The following is a 26,002-nucleotide window of genomic DNA, read 5'->3' on the forward strand; positions in this document are numbered from 1 at the left end:
AAAAGGAATGACACCTGTGTTTGAGGACACAATACTCTAACTAGATAAAAGGCTACAGGAACTATTTTACATGTGATAATGCACATATTTTGTATTCCTGCATTGATAGTCACCAATTCAAAACCCTTTTAAACAACCTGTATCAAACACATTGGATTGACCTTGGAGATGCTTTTCAACTCTCATACATGAGCTTTATAGAGAGATTAATGGAGTCATTCACGGAGGATCTTAATCCTCCATTGATGATGCCATTGATGACTCCATTGATGACTTCACATGAAACTTGCATCCATTGATCCACATTCTTTTAAGTTTTAACACACATTTAACTATTTGAAGTGTGAAGGAAGACATCCTTATATAGAAAGGCTGTGCTTGAAATGTATCTTTGGAATACAATTAGGTCTATAGAAACATATTACAATACCCAAATTTTCTTTATCCTAAACCTAGAAACTATTCAGAGAATGCATTCTAATTTCACATGGTTTTGAGTGGTTCACTAGTTCGCTCTCAGGGTTGAGCCCAATTCTAGCCATTCCCTTTTCCAGTTCTTCTCACTTGGACCTTGCATTTACAGATTTAAGACCCAGCAATCTAATTTTGAATCCGGTTCACTTCTATGTTCTCAGCTTCCAAAAATGTGTAAACTTGGAATCTATTCCATATTGCAAACCAAACACAGCCTGAATTCAAATACAATGATAATGCAAGTTGAAACTAAAGAGAAAGACATCTGGTGTTCAAACCAGCTTTTAAGGAGACTCTTGAGGTTCACAAAGTATGAGGAGGTATCAGCCATGGTCAGGCTCTGAAAAAACATTATGATAACGAGTAAGTCCAAAATCTCTTAGAGGTTCACAAAATATGAGGAGGTATCAGCCATGGTCAGGCTCTGAAAAACATTATGATAACAAGAAGTCCAAAATCAATCATTTTCTGAATCACTTCCAGCTCACATAGTATGGAGGGGTCAGCATTGATTAAGACAGATCAACATGCCAAAGATGTAGCCAGTATTTGCCAAACATAATTCTGAATTCTAGAGCATCTCAGAATGAAGAAAAAACCATAATTTGGCAGAGGTAGATCAATGGCTTCTAGATAAGTTAGTTACTTGAGCAATTGAAGTTGGTAGATACATTTCTACGGCATTGACAGAGATTAAAAAACCTAGGGCGGATTGGAGATTCTGATCTGAATAAGATTGAGGCCAAAACTCCAAAAATTTTAAATCAAAGAGAACAGAACAAGAAGACTTGTTCCAACCAAAACCAAATGATATCCACCATATGGATTCTTGTATTCTAATTCTATTTTGTACAATGCTAGATATAAGAAGAATGGCAAGCTTAAGAAAGAATTATAAGAGCCATTTAATGCTTCCCTGAGGTTTGTTTCACTGATTCCCTGTTATTTTAATACAAAAGCTTTAACATAATAAAATCAACAATCATACCCATTCCAAATTGGGTAGCATCCGCAAATTCTGGCTTCAATCCAATATCTGCAATCCACGGCATTTATGCTACGCAACCACATGCGAAGGGAAGCATGGACGAATTCTTCAAAGTGAAAATAATCATGTGGGCTCTGGTTGTTCTTCACTTTCCCTTCATTCTCAGTTTTAAATTGGATTTTTTTGGGGGGTTGGGGGGCCCGAGGGGTACACAATGCCTAAGAGTAAGAGAGCAGAAATATCTAAATTAATTAAGCTCAAGAACAGGGATTTTGCTTCAGTGCTGCGTAATAATCTACGGAGCACATTTCGCTTATCTGTCAAAGCTTGATGTGGACATCCAGTAGTGCAAATTGATTCACAGCCTCACCTGTGATGCCCGTTTAATTACTGCGTTCTTAACCAAAAAAAGATATATGTACATTTTTAATAGTGTGCAGACGAGGGGATAAATGAATAACTAAAATAGAATATGATGAAGTCAATAATGCGAAGTAAGATCCAATGGTACATTCACAAGTTGGTATGATTGAACAAATTTCCCCAATTAGCAGCATCAACTGAGTGATTGGTAGCACTTCAGGAGGTAAAATAGGAAGCAGATTCCATTAAACCAGGATACCTACCCTCAATCAGAGAGGAATGCTGGTTGTATATATATGTCAAGACTTGATAAGGAAATCCAAAAAATGATACTCTGATTGCAGAAAGTCCAAAATGTACATCATCTGCAAAAGTACAAAAGCATCTGATGATTAAGACTCGCCATGCAGTGAGACATTGAAAAGACCCATCCAATCAATGGCAGACGAAAGGAGCTTGTACAGTAGGGAAACAAGAAACTATGATAGAAACAGTGTGCCTGACCAATTATTTTCAACAAATATAAAATACCTCCACCTGTTAAGAAAACCCAAATCTCGGAAACACAATTTTTATAAGCCATGCCGGTGGTGCTTGAGTGTTTGATTCGGTTCCTTTGAAGCAACGCAGCTGATGTACGTCAAGAAGTAGCCAAACCTGCCTTCAGTACGGTTTTTATTTTATTTTTCTCAATGGGGAAAATGAGAGAGAAACAGAGAGGGAGGGGCTGCTGGGGGAAGGGAATGGAAAGATTGAAGGTCCCTTCTGATGCAAAAACCAGGGAAAAACAGCATTAGGATAAAATAGAGATAAAAAAACAAGACGTGTTAATCACTAACATCTTGAGGTAAGATTTTACCATTGTACCAATTATATTGGTGAGACCGATTCAAAAACAAGCTGAATGAGCTACTACTTTGCACCCATAGTTTTACATCTTGTGAGAGCAATTATCACAGCATGGAGAGGGCGAAGCTGGAAGAGAGGCACATATAGAGAACCGATGACGGAAATTGATCCCAAGACCTGGCAACAGAAGGCCATGCAAAGACAGTAAAGACAATTGATTGGCATGGAAGGGAGGTCATGTTATCCAGTGGGAGTATATACACCATCATCAGCAGCTATTGTGGAGTTAGCTCATCTGCTTCGGTCTTGCAACAGTCCACCATAGTGACGTTTTCAGCAGAGATAATTGAAGGAGCAAGGTTCTGATGGCATATAATAAGGTTAGTACATTTAGGCAACTCAGCCTGATACCGAGTGCCTGGAATTCAAGCCGAATAAGACAAGGAATTCAGCAGCTGGTTGGTGAGAGACCACCTGAAGGAATATTCTTCTGAGTGGAGATACAGAAAAACAGCAAATTCAAATCAGCTCCAAGATTCACCTGTAAAAGCAAACACACCAAATTTTATGTAAGTAGATGCAAAAACTGAACAAACAAAATTTGAGCACTTTTGACTCACAGAGCAGATATGATATAGCAGCAGCCATGTATACATAAAAATCATCAGGTGCACCTCATTGAAACCACGTTAATAACCAACATATACATACTGTGGGCAGGCAGCTTTTGGTTAGTTGAGTCCTGTTACTACTTGATGGTGCATCAAGCAGCTAGCCAGACAAATGCATGGGGAAAGTTATCGCCAAGAAAAAGAAAAATTCACATTCTGAATATGCAGAAGGATCAAACTATCGGTATTAGAAGGGAAAAAAAAGGGACTTGTAAAAGCATATATTTTTCATCCTCAAGTTTAATGTCTAGTTTTGAAACCAGGAACCAGACCAAAAACTTGATTGGTTTACCACATTAGTTCAGAATGTATGGGTCAATTTTTTAAGCAACAAAATATTACAAAAAGACCTATACCAAAAAAAAATCACAAAAAGATGAACTCTGCCAGAAAAACCAACCCCCACCCCCCTAGAAGAAATAAAAAGAAAACGTGACTGGGCCTGAAAATAAAAGCCCGCATATGGATTCAAATGGCATTGGTGAAGTTTGAATACAGATCAGCCGCTAGGCATATTCATTCAAATGACTAGATATTGAATCCATAGAGAGAGAGAGAGAGAAAGAGAGACCAAAGAGCTTCTTGAGTAATCAAAAAAAAAAAAAAGGCAATCAAGATCTTTTCTCAGAGAATGAATTTTAGATTTCAAAGGTTAACTATAATACAAAGTCAGATGTGAACAAAACTAAAACTTAAGAGTGATCATAATGGTAACTCTAGAATAATATTATGACAACAGGGGCACAATTGTAATTCAAAGTAGGGGCAGAAAACTATAGATCAAAATAGAGTTAGGCAGAAGCCCAGACCTAACCAAAATGAAATGAGGACACCCTGAATATCTGATATCAAGACGGGCAAATCTGATTAGTAACCAAAAACACGAGACTAATCACTAAAATAGACCTATTAATAGATGAAAAAGTAACAGATCGTTTGTTTGACAGAATAGAGTGGAGTTGGAAAAAGGGGTAGGAAAAAAGGAAGCTTTTCCACTGAATACCAAAATCTAGGTTTGTTCATTTAACTTGTGGGATAATGGAGAGACAACTGGTCATGATTTAAACGAAATGTCAGCTTAAGTGGCAAAGCAACTTCTCCCAATCCGCTCTTCTTAAAAACCCACTGTTTTCGGTAGGAGTAAGACTTAGTGGAAAAGAGAGCGAATAAAAAGAAATATTACTTTACCTAACATGTTGACCTACATCTTCAAGTATTCCATAAAATCCTTTCCTTTCCTGCTCCCCCCCCCCCCACCGGGGGGCCCCCCCCCTTTTTTTTCCCCCCATTTATTTCTAAAAAAAAAAAAAGTCGAAAAAAAAAAAAAAGAGAGAAAATGAGGGGGGGACAATAAAGACAACAAAGTAACACTTGGAATTCCTCCGCAAGGTGGATTGATTGGACTAGAGACCAACCTACCTTGATTTAAACACAAGGTTTCTCATAGATAAGAATAACCCATAACCAAGGTTGTCAAGGTGGCAAGGCAACCAAAGCGATTGGGGCTCCACCTAGGCGTTTAGGCGACAAAGCAGCGCCTAGGCGGCAATAAGGCGACCAAAGCAATTGGGTCAAAAATTTTCAATACTACTACTTTCTATAATAAGTTAAAAAAACATTCATCCAAAAAAGCATTCAAGAATCATAATTATGTGTTGAAATACAATGTTTGGCAGAATGGCTTATTGATCCATGATCTCAAGCCCTTTATTTATAATAAAGTGGAAAGTAGACTATTACAAGGAATAGAAGTTCACATGAATGCAAACTCTAATTTAATTCCTATACAAACTCTTATTAGACTCCTAATAGAATCCAACACTCCCCCTCAAGTTGAGGCATGGATATCACACATGTCCAACTTGACCAAAAAAGTATAAAACATCTATCCAGGTAAACATCAGCAATTTGATCTTCAAACTTATAGATTACGTCTGCCTTATAGACTTCCATTTGATTTGTCCTCATCTTTACTGCAACTTTATGTCTCCAAGGAAGAACGCCCAAGTAAAGAAGTAGAATCTTCAAATGTTGAGAAGACTAAATTTCTGCACAAATTTGAGGGAAAATATATTTTTGGGGTAACAATAGCTAGGGCAAAATAGCCAAAGTGAAAGTTTTGATTTGTAGCAATGTAAGATCTTTAAAGGGAAAGTTTGCCAAGGGGCAATCTCCAAAGGTAGGGGAAAATTTGTCAAGATAAGTGACAATCTCCAAAGGTAATAGAGATCAAGTTCTGCAAAGGTCAAACGACAAGTCTTTTGCAAGGTTAGATCTCTGAAGGGAAGATGTCAAGTTAAGGGGCAAATCTCCAGGGTTAACAGAGATCAAGTTCTGCACAGTAAAAAAGATAGATCTATAGCAATGTTAGATCTCCAAAGTGGAAGATTGCGAAGGTAAGGGACAAACTTTCAAAGGTAACAAAGATCAAATTCTGCATAAGGAAGTCTACATGAAAGGCTTTGAATTGTAGACATCTTCAATCTCCCCCTCACGTGTAGCGTTACACGTGGGAAGATAATAACAAAGGAAATTCCAATGGGGAAACTTGGAAAGGAAGAAATTGTAATGGAAGATAAAAGTATCAGAAAAACAAATCTAGAGAAAATGACAAAATTTTAAAGGGGGTTGACCAAGCCTACGGTGCCACTAATGAAGGTCTGATATTACCGAATGGACTGGTTTAGAAGATGTAGTCAAAGCAGAAGTAGATCCTCCAATTGGCTCGAGCAAATAAAGTCCATTTACCACGACCAATCTCCTTCCCCAGATCCTGAAGTAGCTAGGTAGGAGTTGGTAGGGGTAGTAGAGGAAGCAGTGGTTGAGGCTGTACCGGCAGTAGAAGACTGCATAATACGTCGCAGAGTAGCAAACTCCTGCGAAAAACCAACGTCTGCAGAGGGTGTGGTGGAATCTGTCTCAGAAAGATTAGCCTTTTGTTTTCCCTGTCTTTGTGCTCGTTTTTGCTCAAAATCAGCAGGCTTCCCATGCAGTTTCCAACAATTTTCCTTGGTATGATATGGTTTGTGACAGTGCTCACACTTAATAATCTCCTTAGCCGGATCAGATTTAGTGCGAACAGACTGTAAAGCTGATTTCTCCATAATAGGAGTATGAAGCATGACTAATCGACGACTTTCCTCACACTGAACAAGAGCATAAGACTGTTCTAGTGTAGGAAAGGGAGAATGACTTAAGACTTGCACTCTGATCTGATCGTACTCCACGTTCAAACCTGCCAAGAAGTCATATACTCGAATCTTATCAATGTACTTCTTATATGTCACCACATCATCTGGATTTGTGGGGTGATAATCCCCATAATGATCCAACTCTTGCCAAAGAGATCGCAACTCAGCATAATAGTGGGCCACAGTTAGTTCCTTTTGGGTAGTCTCATGAAGCTTCTTTCGTAGCTCATAAACCTGTGCATCATTCCCCAACTGTCCATATGTTTCAGTAGTAGCCTTCCAGATTTGGGCTGCAGTATCAAGTAATAGGTAACCCCGGGCAATATTTGAATGCATGGAATTCAAAAGGAATGACATAATAAGAGAGTCGTTTGATATCCATTTATCCTGTAAAACACCTGCGGTAGTGGGTTTGATAGTAGTGCCCGTAATGTATCCAACTAATCCTCTTCCAGCAATAGTCAGGTAAGCAGATCGAGACCAGATCAAGTAATTTGTGCCGTCAAATCTTACCGAAAGAGAATGAAAAGTGGAAAAATATTCAGATCCAGTGGGAGCAGTAGTATCATCAATAGTTGTCATGTTGACAAAATTATCTGCAGTTCTTCAGTCTTCACCCTTTCGAAGTAACAGAAATGTCGTGAGAATGCAATAGCCAAACAACCCAAACAGATCTACCTCTTTTTTCTCTTCTTTTCTTTTTTTTTTTTTCAGTAATGACAAATATGTCCTTGAAAAAACGGAATTTGCAAATAAATCTCAGAACTTATACAAATTTACATATAAGTCCCTGTAAAGCAAATTTACCAAAATAACTCAAAACTTGAATTCAAAACTTAAATTCAAAAATTGAATTCAAAAACTTGAATTCAAAAATCAAATTCAAACCATAACAGATCCGTTATGGTCTTTCACAGGCTTAAGGAGAACAGCCCCAGTCGAAGAACCTTAATAGCAGAACCCCAATCGAAGGTTTCAGATGACTAACCAAGCTTCAGAATCGCAGGCTTCAGATGAAGAATCAAACAGAAAAAAATTGCGAGAGCTGAAGCCGAAGTTGTTGCGAAAGCAGCGGAAGTTGCTGATTTCTTCTTCTCTTCTTCTCTTCTTCTTTCCTCTGTTTTCTGTTCTTATTCATTGAATCGAGACGGAACAGAATCGTCTTCTTCTTTCTTTTTTTCTTTTTTTTTCTGTTTCAGTTGGCGACCAAGATGGTACTGAAAAACGCCTAGAACTGAAGATTGGCGATGGGTTTGAAAAAAAATCAGAAGAAGAAGAAGGTAGGTCGCTTCCCAAATCGAATTTAGGCTCTGATGCCATGTTGAAATACAATGTTTGGCAGAATGGCTTATTGATCCATGATCTCAAGCCCTTTATTTATAATAAAGTGGAAAGTAGACTATTACAAGGAATAGAAGTTAACATGAATGCAAACTCTAATTTAATTCCTATACAAACTCTTATTAGACTCCTAATAGAATCCAACATTATGAAAATTTATCAAAAAAAAAAAAAAAAAAAAAAAGTTATATCAAAAAAAAAAAAAAAAAAAAAAAATTAAAAAAAGGGGGGAGAAAAAAAAAAAAAAAAAAGAGATCTCATTATTCCAATTTTCAAGTCATTATCCATTAAATGAGAAGGCTACGTTTATTTGCAAAGGTGGGGGGGAAAAGGGAGGGAAAGAAAAACATGTGGGCCCCATGTGTAGTGGGATGAGGGAGAAGGAAAGGAGAGGAAGGAATTTTGTAGAGAAGTGTTAATTGTGGGTCCCACTTTTTACTTTCCCACAAAGTCCCACACATTTTGTGGGGTTTTGAAATGACTTGAGGTGTGGGGGCAGCACCCTCGGAACTTGTAAAGGTCCTATGTCACTTTGGGCATCGGAATTCCTTTGCAATTTGGGGCTCAATTCCGAAATGACTAAGCTATTATATTTATATATGGTTTTGTAGAATAAATTTTGATTTATAAAATTAAGAAAAAAATTACGTACAAAATGTAAAAAAAGCGGAAGCTTTAGCATCTAGGCTGCAATAAGGCGCACAAGGCCGCAAAGGGGCAGCGCTTAGGCGAAAAAGCGGCAAAAAAACAGTGCGTCAATTAAGCAGTTCAAAAACCACTTTGCCGCCTTGGCGGACGCTTTGATAACACTGCTGATAACTCACAAAAGCAAAAATATCAATTTCGATTCATGAGTGAAGTGATTACCTCTCATAGAAGTCCTGTTATATAGTCAATCTAGAGACAAAAATTAAATACATCAACCAACTACTAGCTAACATCCACCAATAAGAGAATTAACTCAAACATAACATTGAATCAACTACTATACAACTCTTGACAAGGGAGTTTCTTATTTTCACTCTACAGCCTCTTCTATTGACTTCAAGTCATTTCCTTCACACATGGACTGGAGTACAAAACTCAGAGACTTGGCAAAATACATGTCTTTGCCCGTCTCCCCTAAAAATAACAAATAACTAGAATTCAGTCACACCCTCTCTCCACTTTTGTAACCATCATTCTATTTCCCCACTTCCATCCAATCGATATAAATCTAGTTCTCGAATGTTTTAAATCCAGACAATTCATTAATCCATAAAATTTATATGCCACATGTGGGTGGCAAGAAGTATCAATCCATCTATGGTTACAAATGGGACTGTATCAGATGGGATCGAAATATATTGGCTGACATGATACAACTGATACGTACTAATATGTCCAGTGAAGGGTTTTGTGGTTGCTGTAATACGTATGGATAATAGGCTGATACAGCTGGATACATACTAAATACAAATACCATCAATATAGTCATACAAACCATAAAAAATTTATTTTTGAGTCAGACTCTAAATAACTCACATTCTGGAGAAAAAAGAAGAGAAACTCTCGACTGAAAGTCAGAAATCCTCCATTTAAGCAAGTCTTTTCAAACGTAGTTAGGGCTTCTACACTCACAGATGAATCAAAGAGTGCTACAACATCATCATTTGCATCACCAACAATCTGAGATGAAAGATTGAAGGAGATTTCAAAGAAAAGGATAGGATTTATAAGGGAAAAAACTTGTCATTTTGAGTTTAAAACACGATGACTTTTGATCCCACTTTTTGCTATAAACCCATACATTTAGATAAAACTAAGCCAGATGATGCATCAAAATCTTCATGGCAATGGATATGAATACATGTAGGAGACTTCATCCTTTATGAAAATTTCAATTCAATGAACTTGTTTGGTCATACTTTGTTCTCCATTTTAGTTTATGCATGATACATGTTGTATGTTGTTTTTTGCTCCAAAAGTGTATTTCAATATATACCTTAACAAAGTCCAACAGAAATAGATCATGACAATACCAGGGAATCAGGTTTCCTTGGATAAAGAAATTGATGTGAACCCAGATTTAGGGTTAAGGATATTTTAGGAATTTTCCTAAATCTAAAGGCCGCCCAGAAATTCCAGCAAAGGGAACTATGTTTTTAGGGTATGTTGGGTGAATTCATAACACTCCAAATCTTGCTGTAACACAATTTCCAGATCTGAAATTTAATAAGAAAGGACTGAAAAACAAGATTTTAGGGTTTCGGCTAGGTAGGAGGATGAGCTACTGCTTCTGTTATGCAATTTCTGAGCTCTTCCTAAGGTTTCAGGATGTAGGAGAGAGACTAAGTTGGGTAGGGTTTAGTTCTCAGGAGTAGCAGAAGAAGGGCAGAAATTTCACAAGTTCGGGTTTGTATGTTTTAAGGCTTCTAGGGTATTCAAGGGTTCAGTTAGGCTAGAACCACCTATGATTTTGTTGTTTTGCAATTTCAGAATTAATCCTTTAAGGCTATGGTTCAATCTAGGTTCTCATGGCCTATTAGAAGTAGAAGGCGTTCTGGTGGGATCTTCACAGACAGAAAAAGATTGCAGTCAGTTTGATAATGATCGAGTGACATTGCTTCTTCAGTCCGAACCAATATAGTAACTTCTACAGCTCACTTCAAATCAAATCTAAATCTAAGTTTCCTACACTAATTACATAGGAAACCTGAAAATAAATTAGTGCCAAATCTAACACGTAAAATCAAATTTGTCCCACATATCTTTCCTAAAATGACCGCAAGACTGTTGATCAACATAAGATCCATGAATATCTTGCAATATCTTGCTGACCAAGCAACAGTATAATGTTATTCTAACTCCATCTTTAACACTCACCCTCAAGCTAGAGCATACAAGACAAGTTCTCTAGCTTGGAATAACAAGAATATATATATAAAAAATAAAAAATAAAAATTCTTCATTAATCTTGAGCATAAGTAGCAATGTTGCTCCAACGTCCACATAGGAAGGTAACAAATGCAACATCAATGTCCACATAAGTAGGTAAGAAGTACAGGTCCAATGTTGCATATCAGTTTTTCAAAAGAAGGCAAGTAGTAGTTAAAAGTATAAGTAGGTAAAAGACAGTATAGGTTAATGAGGATCAAGTAGGTAGGCAAAATACAGTATAGGTTACTGCAAACTAAGTGGATAGGTAAAAGGCAGTATAGATTACTGCAAACCAAGTAAGTAGACAAGAGATAGATAAAATAGGTTATTGCAGACCAAGTAGCTCAGTAAAAGATAGTATAGGTTACTAGGGGACCAACTAAGTAAGTAAGTAAAAGGTAGTATGGGTTACTGCAAACCAACTAAATAGACAAAAGACAATATGGGTCACTACAGACCAAGTAGGTAGGTAAAAAGTAGTATGGATTACTATATACCAAGTAGGTAGATAAACCGCAGTATAAGTTACTCCGGACCAAGTAGGTAGATAAAAGGTAGTATAAGTTACTGTAAACCAAGTAAGTAGGTAAAAGACAGTATGAGTTACTATGAACTAGGTAGGTAAATAGAATATCATGTTAAGAGGAAAAAAAAAACTTCACAAATAATACTCTTTGACAAATCTTGAGTAGATGTAAAATAAGCCTCCAATCTCCCCCTCACATGTAGCACTAACGTGCACTAGGCAAAACAATAACCAAACATAGCATTGCAACTAGATTCCATTAATTACCAATGCACCTTTCACGGTAGAAATAATGGCTGCACTATTGACAATCTTCAAAAGTTGGAATACAACCTGATGTAATAGTCCACCAAATAAAATGTTTTGTAGATAAGCTAAATGGCAATTCTATAAAAATCTGACCACAAAGAGGGTTCCACCTTGCAAAATAAGCCCAATGGCAATTCTGACCACAAAGAGGTTGCAAATTAACCCCAATGCTAGTTCTGTAAATTCTTTTTTTTTCCCCTCCAAAAAAAGAATAGCATAAAAAGGAAGCTAAATAAAGAGAGGCAGGCACATAGCACAACTTAAGCAGTTACCCAATCATGAGAAATATACTAAATAAGGAAAGGAGAACTATTGCTAGAAAGAAAGGTAATAGGTGGAGCATTAATAATGGAAAGCGAGGCAGGAGTAATAACTGGAAAATAGATTCAGAAACCCAATAAGATGAAAGAATATCATAGGACATGAGCGAATACGTAATAAAGGAAGAAAATTATGGTAATTGAGTGAAAAGGGAACTATTACAAAAAAAAGAAAAGCGAAAAGAAAACTGAACTCAAATAAAGTAGGTAACATGATTGTCGTTTCAATCAGGAAAGCAAGCAAACCACAAAAGGAATATCAAAGCAGAAAATTATGGAGGAGAACATCACAGCTAGGATGCCTTAGGGTTAGCTATGTCAGCAGTAATAAATAGATGTGCAGGGATAGAAGAGTAAACCAAACAAGGACCTTGAACAGGCAAGTAGCTAGGTGAACAGAAACAGCAACCGTAGAGGAATAAGCTTTAAAAAACTAAAGTAGATTGAGTTAGAATAGCACCTGAGGTGCAGAATTCAAAGTGAAACAGGAACCTCGACAGTGGAGTTGTAATCCATAGAAAAGCATACTTGTTGACAAAAAACAGAGTGGGCTTCAAGGTCTTCCATCAAGTAGCAGATCTCAGTGCAAGTATAAGTCTTGAAGCAGCAGTAAATTTCAGATTCCAATGCCACAGGCATAGTACATATCCGGACCTTGAAGCCATTAATAGGGTAGGAAATCAGGCCTTCTTGAAGAAACACTTCTTCACATCATCGTGTGGCTGATTCAGAGTTAGAAAAATAGATTGCCGCAAAGACTGTAATAGGCAAGAGAAGGTACTCAAAAGATTCTCAAAACTTAGACTGCAGCTCCAATTGAAGATCAAACTTTCACCACAAATAGAAAATTCTTTGAAACGACTCTCAAATCAACAGGTGATAAGAGGCAACCCAGGAATCAGATTAAGGCTCTGATACCACATTATAATTCCAGAATCTATGAGCACAGAGAAGAAGAAGAAAGGAGACTGAGAAGAAGGGAGAAGAGAGAAGATTTGCTAGTTGAGGGGGCCCTGGTTGAGTAGAACTTGTTCAAGTTCAAGCTTCTTCTTCTCCATTCTAGCACTTTACAAGCAATTATCAAGCAGCCAATAATCATTCACAGCTTCCTAAAAGTAAGTGAACAGCAACCCCAGCCCCTTCTAACCCTCTCCCTCTTCTTCTAGACCATTTGCTAGCTTCTCCTCACCTCCCCATATACTTTTTGTTAAAGATGGAGTTAGAATAACATTATACTGTTGCTTGGTCAGCAAGATATTGCAAGATATTCATGGATCTTATGTTGGTCAACAGTCTTGTGGTTATTTTGGAAAGGATATATGTGGGACAGATTTGATTTTACTTGTTAGGTATGGCACTGATTTATTTCCAGATTCCCTATGTAATTAGTTTAGGAAACTTTGATTTAGAGCTGATTTGAAGTGAGTTGTAGAAGTTACTATTTTTCAGTCTTTCTATTTTTTGGGAAGTGGACAGAATATTATGTCCAGATCTATGTAATCTTTTTATATAAATAAAGCTATCTTGACAGAGGGAGAGGTACAAAAACTCTCAAATCTCCATCTCGTTTTACTAATCATCCTACACTGAAGATTTATAAAGAATACTTGGCCATTTATAGCCTTTACAGAGAAAGAAGAAATCAGCTCAAACTCAGCTAGGACTTAGAGACCAACTTAACTACTACCTTATCTATTAGAGTTTTATCTATTAGAGTCCTCTTTAGGAAAAGACTTCTAACCTTAAGTACTCAAAACCACTATTAAAGACAAATCTAAATCAAAAGCATAACTCCTAAAAGATATGAACCCTCTTTGCTGAAGAGTTATCTTATCCACAACCTAACCAATTCCAACACAACTCAAACTAAGAAATTACAATGGACTTGGAATCTTTCATAACTAACAAAAATACTAACCCAAATAAAAAAATAAAAAATAAATCCATAACCTTAGATCAAGGGGGTTCCAACCAGACCCATCTTGAGCCCTAAAAGTGCAGGAAAAATGACCAAAATACCCCTGGGGTATTTGGCAAGCTCTAGATTGGACCCTTTGGGCCTAGATACTGGGTCCCATTATAGGGGTTCAACCTTGATCACATCAGAAATACTACAACAGACATGTAGTAGGTCTTAACTACATAGCATTTTGATGCCATTCAACCCTGAAAATAAAGAAGTACATCTTTCTAAATGATGTTGATGGGGTTCAAATCGACCCAGGTCATAGGTTTCCAAAATCCACAATGAACCAGAATAATAGGCAGCTAATTGAAGTAGAAGGTCTTGTAAGTCCAATATCAGAAGCATAACAAATCAGGCATTGGCCAAGCTAATGCAAATTCATTACCGAATTGGTTTCTTTTTTTTTTTTTTTTGGTACAAAGGGGCTTTATTAAGCCGGGGTATGGGGATATTAATATGCCTCAGCGAGAGTCGAACCCACGACCTCTTCACTAAGAGGTGTTGGTTTCAACCACTAGAACAGCTCTGCGTTGGCCCGAATTGGTTTCTTTTCTTGGGAGTAAAGGCGGGTAATGTACACGTCAGAACATTGATCACATGGATTTTCTATGTATGCGGCAACTTTCTATGGGTAATTAAATCGATGAAAATTTTAGCTTCTATATTTAAGTTTATTTTTATGTTTTAATGTAGAACCAGTTTTGCTAGTTTGAACTGGTGGTTCAATTTAAGTTATTATAGGAGATTCTGTTTGCATCATATATTCCTTTTAACCGTTCAGCGCAGCTGGATTGAGATTTTCTTTGTGTCTATCAGTGACAGTATAGGTTAACAGTTGGGTTGGGTCATAACTCCTACTGTAAGAGTCTCTTTTTGAGTCAATTATATAAAGTTCTATTAGGGCAAGTACTGAACTCAAATTTGACATACAAAATTGCTTTGCGAGCTGATGTTCCTTTATACTTCCATTGAGAGTTCAGTTTAGTGTCTGATCTAAACTCAGACGGGATCAGCATGTAACCAATTGACTCCTTGCAGTGGGAAGGTACCTAGAAGGTTCAAACTGTGAAATTGATATGAAACCAATTAGCTCCTGCAGCATGACATAGACTTTCAACTTGATCAAATATCTCCTCCAACTGAATTTATCTTCCTTCAGCTATTCATCAAATGGATCAAGTAACAAGCTCCGGCCAAGGATTTCCTGCAAGTACAGGGAATTATTTACAGCTTCCTTAGCCTTAAGTTTTTATTTTCATAATTTTTCAGTTACTACGCATCCATCCGTAGAATCCTTCCAGATTAGGACCACAAAACCTCCCACATTTAATGCAAACTTGGATCCCATCCACCCATCATAACCCTAGTACGAACTTTTTGATGGCAGACCCAGCTTTCAAATCACAGAATCCAACCATAAATTTTTGTCCATATTTTTAGAAAAACAGAGCAAAAGCACATTGAAGAAACAAGATTTTAAGTGGTTCACTCGAAGTCTACAACCATGGCTGAACAGATATAGTGTTTCACTATGAGGAAGAAGAGTTACAACCCAACCGTTTTTCAACCCCTCTCAACCCTGGTAAGAAACTATATATAGTTATTGGCAAAAAATTATACTTCAAGGTAAAATGACTAAAATGCCCTTGTACCCAAGAAATGCCGAAATACAGCAATACATGACCTCCAAACAGTTTGGGCCCACAACCAGTCATTTTGAAGAGCTCACAATTCAGAACAAAACCCATGGCCTGCACGGTAATGGCCGTATAGGCGTGTCAAGGCCCCAAAATATTTCACATGGTGAAAATTGGTCTTAATCACAACACATATTGGGATCAAACACAAGCACTCCCCACCCCCAACCAAAAGAAAAGGAATAGTCCAAAATTCCCATCATAAACACTAATTTCACCTAAGATTCCTATTTTACTGGAACTCAAACTCAGCATTCAAATCTCTTCCAACCCTGAACCTTACACTGTTAACCTCCCCATCATCTACATGACAAAACCCACCCTAACTTTACCCTAATCCCAATCCTCAAATGGAACCGACATCCAACTTCAGACTCCCCAAATGTGACATTCATGGAAACCATTGTGCAATTAGCCCCTAGTTGATCCCTTCCGATCCAAGGTTACGTCACAAGCTCTGGTCGAAGGTGGTGCTAATAACAGGAAATAAAATTCCCAAAATAAAACTCAATCCAAGTGCAACAGTAAAGAGTTAGTCCCCTTAACAGATACAGGAGAGACCATATAGGAGGAATTAAACAACAGACTCGTATGCAAGTAACAATAAGTTCCAGCTTGCTGTCAACGAGATTAATATCAGTAAAACTGGAAATTAGGTGCATTGATAGTATCAGAAGAGTCCCATCACTGGAAATAACAGATTAGCAAATAATCCAGATAAGATCCAAATTGTAGATAGATCATGGCAGCCAAATATTAGCAATGAAACCAGATGTAGCAGTAGAACACTTGTTGAATAGACGGATAGAATATGGAGCCACAGACTCACAGGCAGGAAAAATATTTACAGCGCAATATTGTAGGTTATTCCCAAACTGATACTCATGATACTGATAAATTTCGGCTGACACAATACAACACAGTGCCATACTATAAACCATACAATCAGGTTCAAATCAATGTAATAGCCTTCAACAAAACAGGGATCATACATTCAAACCTCCACAGACCCTACAGTAGTGGAAGCCTCATATGCTCGGTGCGCCTGTTGTTTTACAATCATCATATAGTACAAACTTAAAGAAGAGTTAACTGGACTTAAATTAAGATAGAATAAGATAGGATTCCTTGAATTGGAACTCATCTTAATTCCAACATAAGAGTAAGAATAAGAGTATACACAACTTTTTAATTGCCTTTCTTTTTTTTAAGTTTTGTAATAGCAAGGTTTAAAGTTCACTTTTAATTATGTTACAGAATTAAAGTTTCAACACACAACTAGGATTCTTTTACTTAAGCTCTTATTTGTGGTGCATATAGTCAGAACCAATTTGAATGGAGTTTCTGTTAATACCTAATTTGAAAAGCCAGTAACATCTACTCACCTGCCCTTATCTCTTCTTCCCTTACTTTACAGGACCTTCTTTTTCATAGTTAATCTCTTCTTTCTTTATCATCTTCCTTCCCACTGGTTCTGTGATCTTTAACGTTTAACAGCAATATCAAATGAAAAATAGACACTTGCTAACCCATTAGCGCCATTTGATTGGCTTTGAGTTTTGGACCAATGAGCAACCACACTCGGGAGATCCATACCTTAGAGATTTATACCCAAATCTTTGCTGACTCAGAGTTTGAACCTATAAGGAAATCAGCAAACTGTGAAGTTCACCAGATATGATTTCAGGGATTAAATACTCCTTGTTTAGCTGAGTATCATGATTAATTCTTGCTAGTGTTGATAGTAGCAATGCGATTCTACGCCTGAAAAAGTCAGAAAACTCCCAGGCCTAAGCAGCGAGAATGATCCATTTTATCCTCAAAATACATCAGTTAGCATGTGTATTTTTAAACTCACCACAAGAACAATTGAAAATGGGTTTCAGTGAAAATAAAAAAGAAAGTCTTGATCTATTTGCAGTTTCTGTAATTTTTTTTTCTCTCAGCCTTTCTGCAATTAGAACATAGTTTACATAAAGGATACCAAGCACAACTACAAACCTTTCCTGAGGCAAAAATCAAAAAAATAAAAACCATACCATAAATAGCCAAAGTACCAAATATACAAAAAATCATTGTATATATTTAACATACATACTTGATTCCAACTCAGGGAATATATACTATTTGATTTCACATCTCTGAAGCAAAACAAGTCACAAGTCACCGATGCCAAGAAGCTATCTATATCTCACACTCAAAACAGATTTTTTCCAAGTAAAAATATGCAAGGATTTCAAGATGCATTAGGTGTTAGGCATACCTTTAATTTAAAAACCCAAAGATTTTTTAATGAATAAATAATTATATTAAACATGGAGCCAACGAGAAATACAAAGAGAAATGGGGAGGGGGAGCAGCAAGTCAAGAGGGCGATTGGAAAGAGGAGGCTAGACTCCAGGAACTAACAATCAACCTATTCCTTAGAGAGTAAATGACTGGGGGACAAGGGGGAAATTATAACTCTAGAAGAAACATCAAAATAGATGGCATTCCAAATCAAGTCTCAGAATCGGGATTTGGAAGTCCATCTTCTCATATTGCGCTCTCACCATAAATGGTGAACGGTAGCGGCAAAGACGAGCTTACCCACTTGGTCGCAAATCGTGGAGCCAGAGAAGTTTCTTAGGATCTAATTCCAATCTCAAGCCAAGCCAAAAGAACATCTCAATCTAGGCCAAATAGAAGCAAGGCCTAACCTCTAGATGGAGCAGGAGAAGGGATAAGAAAAAAAAAGGTGATCAAGGTCCTCAGTGCCATTCTGACAAAGAATACAATTGGGTTTAGCAAGGATGTGGTGATTGATGAGGGAAGATTGGGTTGGGAGGGCTAGGTTGAGAGCTTTCCAAAGGGTGAGGGAGTGGCGGGGGATATGGCATTTGAACCAAACCAAAGGGGCCCACGGGACAGGGGGGACGGGGACCTGAGGAGGTTCCAAGCAGAGGCGGTTGGGAAAGTTTTGGTATGGGAGGGTCCAAATGGTGAGGTCAAAAGCAGAGGACGAGAGGGGAGGAGATAAGTCCAGACTGTGTGAGACTAGGATGGGGAGAAGGGGACCAAGAGCCATTCAAGATAAAGGAGGAGAAAGGGGCAGCTTTAGGGATGCGGGAGTCATAAACAGCCCGGGGGCCAAGAAGGAATCCGGATCATCACCCTCGACGGGGAGCACAGAGTGCTCCCCGACGGTTTTTCCACCACAGAAACGGTGGGCCCCACCACTGAAAATATTAAAAAAAAAAGTGGAGGATCACCACCCCTGGGGCCCCCTGTTTTTTGTGGTGGTAAGCCGTCGGGGAGCACAAACGAGGGTCGCAGGGCCGAGATGTGGAATGAATCGGGACTGTCCAGATGAAGTCCGATTTGAGAAAATATGAGTAGACCCAGGAGACCCAAATGGAGTCGTGTTTGGAAGCAACTTTCCAGATGAATTTGAGAAGACAAGCCAAATTAACATCACATATGCGACGGATTTCAAGACCTTCAGATTTAGGGCGGCATGTGGCAGCCCAACTGATTGGATGGAGGAAATAAGAGGATTCTTGGCGTTTCCAGAGAAAAGTAGAAAAGAGGGATTCCATGGCATGGATGGTAAATTTGGGGAGAGAGAAGATACCACACCAATAAAGATAGGAAGATTGGAGGACAGAATGAATGAGAACCACTCTGCCAGCAAATGAGAGGAATTCACATTTCCAAAGTTGGAGCTTTTTCCGAATGTGATCAAGCATTTAGGAGCAGTGATGGCGAGTGATCCTACCAGGGATGAGGGGGAGGCCCAAGTAGGTCACAATGAAAGAACCTAGGTTAAATCTGGAGAGTTGCAAGAGGGAGGAGCGAGCTAAGTCAAAGATACCCGAGAGGAAGATTGTGAATTTCTCAAAAACCCAAAGATTGTATACTACTATGCTGTTAAAGTGAGTTCATCCACATTTTAGTCTCATGGCTTGAAGCCTACCTCAATTTTTATGTGCAAACAGGATCCACATATGCTTAGTATCATCGGTTTCCCTTGAAGGGAGGGGTGAGCCATTTCTGAATTTATCAGTTTCTGAAACATACACTGGGACGGGTGTGACCCCTTTTTGAATTGTATCAGTTTCTAAAAACATAAATTTTCCCTTTTAAACTTGAACCCTTCATACTACGGGTGACAGTTGTGTTTTTTCTAACTTTTCAATCAGCAACTCATTCACCATGAGGTCGTTGTAATATGATTTAGCAGTCCAACCTGAAATAAAAGCTCACTGTTTATTCTGATCTGGCGATAACTTTATTCCATCCTAGAGGTAAGCAGAGCAGGTTTATATGGACTACCTACTTCCTTAATTCAATTTTTCTCTTTAATCTACTTCCCTGGTAACATTTTCCATCAAAATTCAATTCAAGCTGGGTCACTGTCTTTCCCAGATCTGCTTTCCAGAATCAAAAGTTAACAGAAGTTCAACCATAACAACAAAGCAGTATCCATCAATAAAAAGACTGAATGGTCAGCTGTTTGGATAAAAGCTATGCAGTGTATAAAAAAGAAACTTATGCCAGGAGCAAGAAAAAAGTAATGATATGGAGTAGCTAAGTTAAAAGGTTTCAAAACCTCTCATGCATCCACATATCAGGACATTCCATAGCAGTTTCTGGTTTGACTTCATTCAGCACAGACAGCAGCCTCATAGCTGGCCTAGAATGGAAGGAACCGATGAATTAATAATATATTGATACGAAAAACTTCTTATTGGCTTTCTTATTTGTAATGAATCTGATGCAAATATTCCCCATTGCCTATACCAAGAGAAAGGTGGCAAGACCCTACCATGATCCTTAGACCTTTGGAAGCAAGTTGTACAAGCCTCCAACTTCGGCCCTGGAAAATTTAGGGGAAGCATCAATAACACTCTCAATATGGAACTTCTCATGATGCCAAATGGTATGGGCGCAATCAAAATATTTGAACATGGAGACAGCAGCAAGAATAAATGGGGGCGAAAAAAGCATGAAAAAACAGCCTGCTATTTAGTGAATTAAAAAATCAGTTAAGAACTCTTAACAAACATTAGAAAGGAACGGATAGGGGGAAAAAACATAATCAAGAAATTTATTAACCTTGTCAAATCAGAGCTGCAAACCCATAATCTTTGGATTTGCTTAACAAATTGCATTTCATGTTTGAAAAACAAATGAACCATCCTGTCCAAGGTAATGGAATCAGGAGACTACTTCAAATGTGTGCAAAAACTCAGAAATGTAGCCTTGATCATCCTGAAGATATATATGTAGTTCTAGGGGACAGCAACATGCTGTCAAACTCTCTCAAGACTTTACTTTTCAGGGTAACATTATTCTTTTTCAAATAATGGGAAACTCTTGTAATGTAGAGCTAGATAGGAGTCACTTGACAATTTATCCTCATTTAATTATCCAAAGCTTTCCACCATCAGAAACCCCCCCCCCCCAAAAAAAATCCAAAAAGTGTCTTCTTGTATTTACAAATAAGGTTGTACACTTCAATTTGCAGTGCTTCAATAGTGCCCCTTTTCAAATACTGAAAATAAAACTGACTTCCTTATCAGGTAATGCTTCATAGTACAAGCACAAAAGGAACAACAAAAGAATAAATTGAATATACCATGACAAGCCAAGGCAGGATATTCCTTTGCTTTATAAGAGTTTATGGTACAGATATTTCAAAAGCCACTGTAATCATATCTAGATCATTACAGATTGAATTTCCACATAGGAGCTACAAAATATAGAATGAAATGTTTACTTCTTACAATGTTGACTTTAAAGACCATTAATGCAATGGGAAAGGACCCTATGGCAAGGGAAGGGAGAATAAGAAAGAAAAAACAAAATAGGTCTCTTCCAAAGTAAGACCCCAATTTCCCATCAACAGATACCAAAGTTCGTTTCATATGAAACTAAGTTCCTTAGCTCCCTCAAATGTTCATCATTAGAAATGTTGAGCGAAAGACGGAGATTTGTCACTAAGGACTCCTGATCCCAACTTAAGGGCCCAGAAGCATGTAATGCCTCTATGGTGCAACGGTAGGCATGCAGCTCTAACCTATGAATTTCTGCAGCCAATTCCTCTTTTGTGGGAAAGGGAAATCTTTCCTCATGCCCTGACCCACTAAAAGAATTGGCATCATCTGATGTACTATCTCTATCCTGACTATGATCTGCTAAAGAATGAATATGAAATTCATAGGGACTGTAGCTACAACTACCAACAGAGGATGCACTACTATCAGCATCATTAACATCATTACATTCTAAGCTTCTTGCAACAAAACATCCAATATCGCCATTTCGTGTTCCCATCTCCTGATCCATTTCAGAATATCTGGCTATTCTGTTGTTAAAGGAAGAATGCATGTATTTTTCACCCAGCATTTCTTGTGGGTAAGCAACAGCATCTACCTTTCCAAGGAGAGGAGATGGATGCCCTGTAATTAGTCTTTGACGCCTGCCATCTTTTTCAACCGATCTCAATTTGCAGTTAGCTCCAGTAAGTGCATCAACGTGGAATGAAGAATTAGGTGAGCCCCTCTTCCGTGTTCTTGAGGAGACCATGTGGGACTCCTGGAAACAGTTGTATTCAACAGGTGATGGACAATCTCCGGCACATAAATTGGACTTTCTACTTTTTAGTGGTGCCTGAAAGTTTAGCTTCCTATTAAACCTTGAAGTTGATAATTTGTTAGATGTCCCATCTTCACAAAGTGCAGGACCCTGCATGCATACACATAAAATTAGTCAGCCAATTTAAGAATGATAATAACCCACAAAATAATGGTTAGCCAATTTCATGAGTTTACTGTGGTATTTTTCAACACATACAAAATATACAAGAAGACACTAAAGGCTAGTATGAAAGCAATTCTAGAAAACACAGCTGGCATAACAATCCATGTCACTAGGATTCTACTAAATAAACCACCACAGTTGAATGCTCCAATGTGTCAACACTATATGTGTGTGTATATATATATAACAACTGTGAAACCTTAAAAGTTTACACATAAAATAATCAACTCTTACACCCATGCCTGTCAAAAACATGGAACATGGTTGCATACAAGAGTTCATTGGCAACCAACTCAAACAAAAGTTATATGCAGATAAATGTGTTTACCTTTCCAACTAGGACCCACTTGTTATCTATCCAAGATTGCCGCACCCTTATATCAGATCTGTGGACTTTGAATTCCCCCGGAGATCCAAGAAGTCTGACAGCCAAGCAATTTCCATCCACAACCTTTGAGATTGTTGCCATTCTCCAGGAGTTGTTGCCAAAGACCTCAACAATGTCACCAGGGCCCCATTTGTTTGCACCTTCTACTGGTGGAGGAAGAGGCCTAATGGCTTTTCTGGACACTCTATCCGTGGTGCCTGGGACCCCATCATACTTGACATCGTAATTGTGTCCATTCCCATGGATTATTTCAGCACAACACCATGCACCTGAAGGCACCTCCTTGCTTAGTACCTCCACTTTACTTCCTCTCTTGAATCTCATTATTTGCTAGGTTTTTAGTGTGATGCAGACCCGCAAAAACCTATTATAATCAACAAACACCAGTTTGTACACTAGATAAGAAACCATGTCCAATAATATCAAAATATTCAAACAAAAAAGTAAGAGAAACAGAGGAAAAAATTAAACGGAGGTTACTTGCACTTCGAATGGAATATATATTTGAAAAAAAATCAAGAAGGGGGGAGGGAAGGAAGATCAATAAAATTATAAATCAGTCCACAGATTCAGTATCTACAACAAAGATGTTAATAAACAAAGGGGTGAAACATATGAAGTATATAATTTGAAGGCCTTGCTACATCAATCCAACAGATACACGTCACATAATGTGAAAGTGTTACTAAAGCAATCCATAACGAAAAAGTAAAATTTCCAGAGAAAAGAAAGACACTGGACGGTGAGAGGCCCAGAAACAATAATATCGACACAGCGATAAACATGAGTTCCAGAAGAAAAGACAAACCTAGAAGGAGGATGACAGAACAAGAAGAAAAGAAAACCGGTAATCAGAGCACTTCTTCCCACAGTGGAAGAAGAATGCTTCTTGCAACAAATAAAACCCGACAGATGCTAAAAACTTCAAACTTAATCGGAAACAAGAACGAACTGTTCAAGAAAAATCCAAATAGATACACAACAATAGAATGAACACGTTTACACCTGCCTACATAAATAAATAAACGAGAAAATCTAAAAATTCTAAAAAACTTTATGCACAAAAAATAAGGTCCGAGAATAGTTGCAGTCTCCATTACCGTAACAGAATCGCTAAAAAAAACTTGGCCTTCAATACGGAAAGAGAAAATTGAAACTTATCATCCGAAGTAAAGAGATTAATTAAACCCTAAACAGAAATTAAACTGCAGAAAAAAGAAGCAGAAGAAAGACCTTCACGATTATTTTTTTCTTCTTCCTCCACTGGATGCTCGATCTATTCAAGACTCAGCAATGAGGTCTGTCTTCTTCAAAGGTTGATCTTCTTATTCTCTATAAACAATCCCCTCTTTCTCTCTCTCTCCCCCTCTGTTCTGTAATCTGTACATATGTATTTGGGAAGGAAATTTATGTGACGAATAAAGATTATATACGATAAGACGGCGAAAAATAAAAAGTAAAATACGAAGGGTGCTTTTGCAAATACTAATAGATGATGGAGAAATTACAAAAATCTCGTTTTATCGTGAGACAACGAATATGCTCTCGTGAACGCCTAAGAATAGCTTGATGGGTTGGATTTACGGATCCTCACACAAGTCTTCTCTCACCTCCCTAATAGGAGAAGAAATCTTAGTATGTGCGTATTACGCACTGGTGCCCCGGTTAGGGCATCTCCGGTTCGATTTGGTTCCGTCTCAAGATGAGATTTGGTTCCGGTTTGATCAACTTGGCTCGATGTGCTCTTTGTCTAATGGTATTATTTGAGGGTACATCATCTCCCCTAATCGCTCCAGACCGCTTTATAACCACAAATATATGGGGCCCATAAGTGAAATAAAAAATTAAAAAGTGCACCCCATCACCATTACCCTATGGCCCCCCTATAGGAGTCCAGATCAACTCCCCGAAGGATTCCTGACCACACAAAACAATGGGGCCCACGGTGAAACACTCTTTGGAAAAAACAAAAAAAAAAGTTTAAAATTTCATCCGCAGGCCCCACTATTTTGTGTGATCGGGAACCCGTCGGGGAGCACTCTGTGCTATAGTATGTGGTTGACAGCCATCGGGTAGCTCTCCCTTTAGGAGATAGAGGATCTAGACTTGTATTATTATATTGTTGTCTCGTTGGCCAATGTATTAAAACAATATTTCAATAAAAATGTTGAGGTAAAGCCATGTAAGAAAAATTCTTTTACTCTTAGTTATGTGGAAGCCTTTTGTATCTGATTTGTCCATATGTTCATTTTTTTAATAATATGTATTTTCATTAAGTCACGAATTATGTTTTAGAAAATAAACAAAGGTTGAACCATTTGATGCTCGACTCGGATCAGTTTCTTTTTGTTGCTTTGGAGTTTGAATAATTTTCATTGGGAAAAAAAATATGGTTGGAATTCGGAGCTTTACCTTAGGAAAGTCATGGAAGAACTTGCAACCCATCAAATTGTGATTTATATGTTTGAAAACAGAAAAAAAAAAATTGGGATTGGGTTAAGTTTGTGAAGTCCTTTCATGTACGAGGATTGATCAATGATAAAATACCATTATCGTTCAGTAATCATTGACATCTTCTTTAATTTGTGAGATCCGTTCAAGATCGTGAAAATAAAAATCTATTGTTATAACTCCACCAAATAATTTTTTTCCTAAACCATGCCCTGTATGAGAATATGTTACCTACCATACATAGGGTAAACCAAAGAGGTGATGCATGTGTAAGATACGACTTACATCTTAGCGGATGAATTAGATTTATATGATGCATTGAGGTATCTTATATCATCTCCACCACAAAATGCAACCCCATCAAAGTAACAACCAATGCAGATAAAAAATTCAGGAATCTTTTTTGTATTCACAATTACTCATGAATAATCTTGAAATTTCACTTACACCTTTGATTAAATCATTGGAAGTTTTCAGGGTTTCAAAACTCAAACTGGAATTACCGACATTAGTTTGTTTTATTTTGATCAAATCAAACCCGAGATTCTTCCAATGTTGGATTAGACGAGCACAAATTTTATCATCTTAAGTCAAACATATTCACAAGATATTTATGATTTTGATTCTAACCCAATCAAATCTAGATTCTTCCAATGTTGGAATAGACGACCACAAATGTTATCATCTTAAGTGTAACGCATTCACAAGATATTTCTAACTTTTACCCTCCCATGTATAAGTGCAG

At 37.7% G+C, this 26,002-nt stretch overlaps 1 protein-coding gene across 7 annotated transcripts; it reads right to left on the minus strand.

The window, feature by feature from the left end:
- Positions 1-766: 766 nt before the first annotated feature.
- LOC149025086 (uncharacterized) lies at positions 767-24,186 on the minus strand. Of its 7 annotated transcripts, none has more exons than XM_089145300.1 (9): positions 24,040-24,186; positions 22,747-23,170; positions 22,032-22,343; positions 20,422-20,472; positions 20,206-20,289; positions 3,149-3,215; positions 2,685-3,036; positions 2,363-2,590; positions 774-2,190 (listed from the first exon to the last, which is right to left on the minus strand). In XM_089145300.1, exons 2-5 carry the CDS (start codon positions 23,128-23,130, stop codon positions 20,257-20,259), a joined length of 780 nt encoding a protein of 259 aa, XP_089001426.1. In that variant the 5' UTR covers positions 23,131-23,170; positions 24,040-24,186; the 3' UTR covers positions 774-2,190; positions 2,363-2,590; positions 2,685-3,036; positions 3,149-3,215; positions 20,206-20,256. The 7 variants fall into 7 exon arrangements, with proteins under 7 accessions (XP_089001427.1, XP_089001424.1, XP_089001426.1 ...); XM_089145299.1 differs by having other exon boundaries at positions 2,357-2,590; XM_089145301.1 differs by having other exon boundaries at positions 767-2,590; positions 9,402-20,284.
- Between the last annotated feature and the right edge of the window lie 1,816 nt (positions 24,187-26,002).

The sequence above is a fragment of the Hakea prostrata genome, chromosome 2, assembly GCF_041222555.1.
Source record: "Hakea prostrata isolate BN-2017 chromosome 2, UWA_Hpros_2, whole genome shotgun sequence".
NCBI classification, from domain to species: Eukaryota; Viridiplantae; Streptophyta; class Magnoliopsida; order Proteales; family Proteaceae; genus Hakea; species Hakea prostrata.